Consider the following 8,632-nt stretch of genomic DNA (forward strand, 5'->3'; position numbering starts at 1 on the left):
TTGCCAGACTGCCCAGACTGTCCCGAGTTGCCAGACTGCCCAGACTGTCCCGAGCTGCCAGACTGCCCCGAGCTGCCAGACTGCCCAGACTGCCCCGAGCTGCCAGACTGCCCAGACTGCCCCGAGCTGCCAGACTGCCCAGACTGCCCCGAGCTGCCAGACTGCCCAGACTGTCCCGAGCTGCCAGACTGCCCAGACAGCCTGGAACGGCCTGAGCCGGAGCCACCTCCAGAAATAGGTGGGTTGGGGAGGGGGGGTGTAGCACAGTGCCGTCGTTGACGGCAGCCACCCTCCCTTCCCTCCCTTTAGAAAAGGGGAATTTTTCTTTTGGTGTTGCTTGGGGTTATTTTTTGTTAAGGTGCTTCCGGGGTAGCACCTTTAGGGGGGGGGGGTACTGTCACGTCCTGGCCAGTATAAGGTTAATTGTTTTTGTAGTTTGGTCAGGGCGTGGCAGAGGGTATTTGTTTTATGTGGTTCAGGGTGGTGTGTTTTTGTTAAAAGGGTGGTTGATTTAGTAATTCCGGGTTTTGGTTTATGTTTAAGTATTTCTATGGGGAGTCTAGTAAGTGTATGTCTATGTTTGGTTAATTGGGGTTGGGACTCTCAGTTGAAGGCAGGTGTTGTCTATCTGCCTTTGATTGAGAGTCCCATATAGTAGGGTGTGTTTGTGTTTGGTATTTGTGGGTGATTGTTCTGTGTTGAGCTTAGGCTTTGCCAGACTGTTTGTTGTTGTTGTTGTTGTTGTTGTTGTTGTTGTTGTTGTTCGTTCGTTAGTTAGTTCTCGTGTTTTTGTTCTTTTTGTACGTTCATTTTTTGAAGTAATAAATTAACAAGATGAGCATACACATACCTGCTGCGTATTGATCCTCCTTCACCGACGACAACCGTGACAATATGTACTTTACTTAAAAAAATGTTTGGCTACTTTTACTTTTACTTCACTACGTTCCTAAAGACAATAATATATGTTTTATTCTATATATTTTCCCTGACACCCAAAAGTACTCGTTACATTTTGAATGTGTGTCAAGACAGGAAAATGGTCCATTTCATGCACTTATCAAGAGAACATCGCTGGTCATCTACTGCCTCTGATCTGGAGGACTCACTAAACCCAAATGCTTTGTTTGTAAAGAAAGTCTGCATATTATACCCCTGGCTATCAGTAAATACAATTTAAAAATTACAATTGTGTTGTCGGGTTTGCGGCTAGGGGTTCGGCTAGCGGAACGTTTCGACAACATCCGGTGAAATGTCAGAGCGCAAAATTCAAAAAACATTATTAAAAATACGTAACTATCATACATTCACAAGTCCAACACACCAAATTAAAGCTTCATTTCTTGTTAATCTAGCCACCGTGTTTACAGCGAAAGCACACCATGCGATTATGTTAGGTCAGCACCTAGTCACAAAAAAAACATACAGCCATTTTCCAGCCAAAGAGAGGAGTCACAAAAAGCAGAAATCGAGAGAAAATTAATCACTAACCATTGATGATCTTCATCAGATGACACTCATAGGACTTCATGTTACACAATACATGTATGTTTTGTTCGATAAAGTTAATATTTATATCCAAAAATCTCAGTTTACATTGACGAGTTATGTTCAGTAATGTTGTGCCTCGAAACATCCGGCGATTTTGCAGAGAGCCACATCAATTTACACAAATACTCATCATAAGCTTTGATGAAAGATACAAGTGTTATGCATAGTATTAAAGATAAACTTCTCCATAATGCAACTGCTGTGTCAGATTTCAGAAAAGCTTTACGGCAAAAGCACACCAGGCAATAATCTGAGTACAGCGCTCAGCCACCAAAACAAGCCATACATATACCCGCCATGTTGTGGAGTCAGTAAAAGTCAGAAATAGCGTTATAAATATTCACTTACCTTTGATGATCTATATCGGAATGCACTCCCAGGAATCCCAGTTCCACAATAAATGTTTGTTTTGTTCGATAAAGTTCATCTTTATGTCCAAATATCTCCTTTTTGTTCGCATTTAGCTCACTATTCCAAATGGACTAAGTGCCCGCACCTTGTGCAGACAAAAAGTCAAAAAAGTTCCATTACAGTTTGTAGAAACATGTCAAACGATGTATGGAATCAATCTTTAGGATGTTTTTATCATAAATCTTCAATAATATTCCATCCGGACAATTCTTTTGTCTTTAGAAATTAAAGGGAACGGAGCTCGTGCTCACGGCTGCGCGTGTGACTAAACTAAAGGCTTTCAACCAGACCACTGGTTCAAACAGCTCTTATTCGCTCCCCCTTCACAGTAGAAGCCTGAAACAACATTTTAAAGACTGTTGACATCTAGTGAAAGCTTTAGGAAGTGCAATATGACCCCACAGACACTGTATATTGGATAGGCAATCACTTGAAAAACTACAAACCTCAGATTTCCCACTTCCTGGTTGGATTTTTCTCAGGTTTTCGCCTGCCATATGAGTTCTGTTATACTCACAGACATCATTCAAACAGTTTTAGAAACTTCAGAGTGTTTTCTATTTAAATCTACTAATTGTATGCATATTCTAGCTTCTGGGCCTGAGTAACAGCCAGTTTACTCTGGGCATGCTTTTCATCCAAACTTCCAAATGCTGCCCCCTATCCCTAAAGAGTTTAATATAAGCTATTTGAAATATTTTTTTACTTTGATACTTAAGTATATTTTTGCAATTACATTTACTTTTGATACCTAAGTATATTTAAAACCAAATACCTTCAGACTTTACACAAGTAGTATTTTACTGGGTGGCTTTTACTTTTACTTGAGTCATTTTCTATTAACGTATCTTTACAGTTGAGTACTTTTTCCACCACTGGAAACATTGTAGGGAAGATGTGCTTCCCTTTCAGGCCCCAGAGCCTATAGAGATTGGAGTAGGCCTTTGAATCTGAATAAAGGAGTACGTTGAATCTTTTTTTGGGGGGGGGTAATATCAGTACGTTTTACTTTTTTTTTTACTCTTTCTCTATTTTCCAGTCTTCTTCTGCCTGAAGTTCCCCAGTTTTCACCCCACACAGTAGGGAGCGACATGCAACTTTAACGTATGTTTGCGGACCGCCAAAATACCATAGAAGAAGAAGGAGAATGGCTTCTCTGGTTGGATGCGAACACTACGTGCGCAGCTGTTTGTTGAAAGTGAGAAATAGTTTTTATCAGCAAGTGTGAATTCTACCAGATATTAAGACGTATATGTTCTCGTATGCTGCTTTGTGTAGCTAACGTGTTTTGCTCATAAAATACCTGTTATTAACTTAGCCAACTAATGCGTTAGCTTGCTGGCTATCTTAATTTACAATCTGAACGGGAGATGGATTTACATATGTCAGGTCAAATGAAAAACCTTGTTTGGCAACCCATCAGGATATGTATTTAACCAAGAAATTGGTGTAGTTGTAAATGTTGTATCTATATTTTACATTAATGTAGCAGTAGTGTGCTTGGTGTCATTCGTATATTATACTAGCTAGCTAGCTAGCTAGCTAGCGCGGCTTGTCACCGGCGTTCAATTGTTTGTCAGCTAAAGTTAGCTAGCTAAGTTCATATTGTGTATATATATATTACATTCATCTAGCAGTTGTTCGCTTGGTGTCATTCGTATATTTATCCATTGATATCTGAGTAGTTATCGGCTTGTCACCGTCGAAAATGGTTGTCAGCTAGCTAGCTAAGGAAGTTCATGTCAGAGTTCATTCTTTCATCATGAATAGAGAGGTAAGCCCGAGCCTGGTTACCCTCGCGAAGTTATTACCATCAAGGTTCTTAGAATAAAAAACATGAACTGTCGCACACCCAGAAAAATTACTTTGAGTGGAGGTGCTGACTAACGGCGAAGAAACTAAAAATAGAGTCGTAAACTCCCAGTAATTTGAGTAAATTGCCGTTTTGGCATCACTGTGCCTTCCATCAAGGTTCTTGACATCAACAAATGAATGTGTTGGTTTGTTTAATTAAACCCGTTCCAAACTTGGTTATATCCCCCAGGCTCCGTGTTGTGGTAAAGCATATGTTTGTCGCCTGTGCCATGACGCTGAGGAGGACCATCAAATGGACCGCTTCCTGGTCAAAGAAGTGCAGTGCTCAGTCTGCACAACAGTACAACAGGTAATTATGTTAAAGGGAACCGTTGTCTGTCACTGAGTCCCATCTATACTGTTCATTCAATATATCAATATGGTCTCATTATTTGTTTGTTTCATCTGTTTTTTTCTTTCAGGCACAACAAAATTGCGTGGAGTGTAATGTGACCTTTGGGGAATATTACTGTGATATCTGTCATCTGTTTGATAAAGACAAGAAGCAGTATCACTGTCAGCCCTGTGGAATTTGCAGGTGAGTAACTCTGCCCTGTTTGACTTTGAGTTACAACTAACATTCTCGTATATAGCTCACCCATATTCATCAGCTGATATGTTTGACCAGCTGCTGGCCACCAGCATGTTTTAGATGTTAATTTTATTTGCATATTGGTGTCTTAAAACACTTGTATAGCGTAGCCACTATGTACAGTTGTGGCCAAAAGTTTTGAGAATGACACAAATATTAATATTCACAAAGTTTGCTGCCTCAGTTTGTATGATGGCAATTTGCATATACTCCAGAATGTTATGAAGAGTGATCAGATGAATTGCAAAGTCCCTCTTTGCCATGCAAATTAACTGAATCCCCAAAAAACATTTCCACTGCATTTCGGCCCTGCCACAAAAGGCCCAGCTGACATCATGTCAGTGATTCTCTCGTTAACACAGGTGTGAGTGTTGACGAGGACAAGGCTGGAGATCACTCTGTCATGCTGATTGAGTTCAAATAACAGACTGGAAGCTTCAAAAGGAGGGTGGTGCTTCCTCGGTCAACCATGGTTACTTGCAAGGAAACACGTGCCGTCATCATTGCTTTGAACAAAAAGGGCTTCACAGGCAAGGATATTGCTGCCAGTAAGATTGCACCTAAATCAACCATTTATCAGAGCACCAAAAACTTCAAGGAGAGCGGTTCAATTGTTGTGAAGAAGGCTTCAGGGCGCCCAAGAAAGTCCAGCAAGTGCCAGGACCGTCTCCTAAAGTTGATTCGGCTGCAGGATCGGGGCACCACCAGTACAGAGCTTGCTCAGGAATGGCAGCAGGCAGGTGTGAGTGCATCTGCACGCACAGTGAGGCAAAGACTTTTGGAGGATGGCCTGGTGTCAAGAAGGGCAGGAAAGAAGCCACTTCTCTCCAGGAAAAACATCAGGGACAGAAGGATATTCTGCAAAAGGTACAGGGATTGGACTACTGGGGTAAAGTCATTTTCTCTGATGAATCCCCTTTCCGATTGTTTGGGGCATCCGGAAAAAAGCTTGTCCGGAGAAGACAAGATGAACGCTACCATCAGTCCTGTGTCATGCCAACAGTAAAGCATCCTGAGACCATTCATGTGTGGGGTTGCTTCTCAGCCAAGGGAGTGGGCTCACTCACAATTTTGCCTAACACAGCCATGAATAAAGAATGGTACCAACACATCCTCCGAGAGCAACTTCTCCCAATCATCCAGGAACAGTTTGGTGACGAACAATGCCTTTTCCAGCATGGCGGAGCACCTTGCCATAAGGCAAAAGTGATAACTAAGTGGCTCAGGGAACAAAACATCGCTATTTTGTGTCCGTGGCCAGGAAACTCCCCAGACCTTAATCCCATTGAGAACTTGTGGTCAATCCTCAAGAGGCGGGTGGACAAACAAAAACCCACAAATTCTGAGAAACTCCAAGCATTGATTATGCAAGAATGGGCTGCCATCAGTCAGGATGTGGCCCAGAAGTTAATTGACAGCATGCCAGGGCGGATTGCAGAGGTCTTGAAAAAGAAGGGTCAACACTGCAAATATTGACTCTTTGCATCAACTTAATGTAATTGTCAATAAAAGCCTTTCACACTTATGAAATGCTTGTAATTATACTTCACTATTCCATTGTAACATCTGCTAAAAATATCTAAAGACACTGAGGCAGCAGACTTTGTGAAAATTAATATTTGTGTCATTCTCAAATTTTGGCCATGACTGTACAGTTATGTTTTGTACTCCTGCAGGATCGGACCAAGGGAGAAATACTTCCACTGTGAGAAGTGCAATCTCTGTTTAGCCGGAGATCTAAGAGGAAATCACAAGGTGATTGGCCCTTATTATATATCTGTTGCTTGTGTGTGAATTGTCAATGCAATACTGCTAATGCCATGGCTCTTGTCTTTCACTTGATTTATCGGTAATAGACTGTTTTGTTTCAGTGTGTTGAAAATGTTTCAAGACAGAACTGCCCAGTGTGTATGGAGGTACGTTAGTGAGTAGTAAGATCAGTAACACAATTGCTGTGCATTTCACTTTGTTAATGTAATTTAGTATACAATTGTGTAATATAGAAATTCACACAGCCTGTATTTGACAATTTCACCAGTACTTCTCTAATGGTTTATCATAGATGTATAATGTTTGTCTTCTCTCTAACTAAGGATATCCACACATCCAGAATAGGAGCCCAAATTCTTCCATGTGGCCATCTTCTACACAAGTATGACCTTTTCCTTATGATAAATACTCTCAAAACCTTTGTCACTAGCCTATAAGACCTACAGAAGTTTGTATTGATGCCACTGTTAATCTGATGCATGATACAGAAGGTGCAATACTGGAGTCTTACTCTTGTCTTCTGGTATAAGAAACCATTTTTAGAATGTTCTTTTGTTTTTCAGAACATGCTTTGATGACATGGTCCAAACTGGGTAAGGTCCATTTTCCTTTTCAAATATTGTGCTAGTTATGATATATTTATCCTAATTACTGTCATTAACTTATCAATCATATCATCTGCATGACATTCATATAAGCAATGATGATCTGCGTGACCAGGAATATGTCCTCTATATGTCCTCTTCAGTGCGTATCGATGCCCACTCTGTATGCACTCTGCTTGGAATATGGAGCACAACTGGGAGCAGATGGACAAGGAGATCACTCAGTCACCCATGCCCACTGAATACCAGGATGCAACTGTGAAGGTATGACACAAATGTATTCACTTTGAATGTGAAATGGAATTTTAAAAAGCAAAACATGATGACCTCAATTCTTGTGGTCCCTTGCGTTTTGGGGTACTGGAACTACACTGATCTGGTATAGATTTACTTTGGCTTTATTTTATGACTCACTTCAGGCTTATATATTCAATGGATATTTAAACGTATTTTTAAGTTTCAGTATTGAGCACTACTTCTGCCTCACGACATGGTTTGTTCGGTCTCTCCTTCTCCCTGACCTGTAGATCATATGTAATGACTGCCAAACCCACTGTACGGTGCCTTTCCATGTTCTGGGAATGAAGTGCAGTGGCTGTGGGTCCTACAACACAGCACAGAATGGGGGGCTGATACGGCAGTCCCAGGAACCACAGCCCCAGGAGCCAGAGCAGCAGCCCCAGTCTCCAGTGCCAGAACCATAGAATAAAATGATACATGTTCTAAATTACATTGGGACCCCACCCCCTAGTCTCTATGCTCCACATTACTTCCCCAGTCTACAGAAGACTTAACTACACTATCCACCTCTTTCCCAACATTGCTCTGCCAAGAGTGCAGGTAGTCATGCCTGGGTTCCAGAACCTGGTGCCAGGACCTCAGGGCACCAAACTTGGATCCCTCTCCTAGTGTGTTGTACAGCAGTTTTGGGACTGAATTTCTGTTATTACATGGCTGTTGATCCATTTGTTTCTCAGATAAAAGCCAGCATAAGAGAATTGTGAATGAGGAATTAAATATAGTCAGCCACACATAATTTATTTCTCATTTTGTCCCAAGTTGGAATGGATTCATGTCTGTCAGTAATGCTTTCACCAAATAATTTAGATTTTTGTTGGGGTGAAGAATGCTGTTATGTGAGGAGTTTGTAAAGCACTACAATGTTTGACTGGCTTTGCGTTTCTAAAAACCTATGTAAATGCTTCAGACTGACATTTTTACAATGGTAATGGATTTCAATGTCTGTTTGCAAAACTCAGGTATTTGAAATAGTTTAGATACGGTTCAACATCAAATTGTGTTCATTCCTTGTTTGAGTTGAATATGAATTTTGATTAGATGAGTGGATTATCTTGAGTAACACGTATGTAAATTATTGAATAATTACTACAGTTAGTCAATGGCTGTTGGCAACTATCTCACTCCATGCTTAGCTCGTATTTTCGCTCAAACATGAGAGAAAGAGTGAAAATGTTATCTGTATTGCCTTTGGTGTCATTCATTGATGCAGGTTTTGGGATTTGGTGACATTTACTGTAACGACTAATAAATACCATGATTGTGCTGAATAATGTTATTTAAGATTTGCATCACAGTAATTCCGAAATAAATATTTAAGATAATAGTAACTGTAAAGTGTTTTTTACAAAAACTGCAATGAACATTCTGTGAAAAATATACAGTTGAAGTCGGAAGTTTACATACACTTAGGTTGGAGTCATTAAAACTTGTTTTTCAACCACTCCACACATTTCTTGTTAACAAACTATAGTTTTGGCAAGTCGGTTAGAACATATACTTTGTGCATGGCACAAGTCATTTTTCCAACAATTGTTTAGACAGATTATTT

General features: G+C 40.6%; 1 protein-coding gene across 1 annotated transcript; it reads left to right on the top strand.

The window, feature by feature from the left end:
- The first annotated feature begins 3,054 nt into the window (after nucleotides 1–3,054).
- Nucleotides 3,055–8,407, top strand: LOC115199867 (RING finger and CHY zinc finger domain-containing protein 1). The gene is made up of 9 exons (XM_029762382.1): nucleotides 3,055–3,160; nucleotides 4,007–4,126; nucleotides 4,239–4,354; nucleotides 6,085–6,163; nucleotides 6,280–6,324; nucleotides 6,502–6,560; nucleotides 6,742–6,771; nucleotides 6,927–7,047; nucleotides 7,311–8,407. The coding sequence occupies exons 1-9, from the start codon at nucleotides 3,110–3,112 to the stop codon at nucleotides 7,485–7,487; spliced, it is 798 nt and encodes a 265-aa protein (XP_029618242.1). The 5' UTR covers nucleotides 3,055–3,109; the 3' UTR covers nucleotides 7,488–8,407.
- Nucleotides 8,408–8,632: the final 225 nt, after the last annotated feature.

Source organism: Salmo trutta, chromosome 9, assembly GCF_901001165.1.
Source record: "Salmo trutta chromosome 9, fSalTru1.1, whole genome shotgun sequence".
Lineage (NCBI taxonomy): Eukaryota > Metazoa > Chordata > Actinopteri > Salmoniformes > Salmonidae > Salmo > Salmo trutta.

Excerpts from the sequence above, each read along its gene's own strand:
- LOC115199867 (XM_029762382.1), top strand. The coding sequence starts at position 3,110 with ATGGCTTCTCTGGTTGGATGCGAACACTACGTGCGCAGCTGTTTGTTG. Across the intron at positions 4,127-4,238 it reads TCTGCACAACAGTACAACAG|GCACAACAAAATTGCGTGGA; the intron begins GTAATTATGTTA and ends TTTTTCTTTCAG. Across the intron at positions 6,772-6,926 it reads GATGACATGGTCCAAACTGG|TGCGTATCGATGCCCACTCT; the intron begins GTAAGGTCCATT and ends TGTCCTCTTCAG.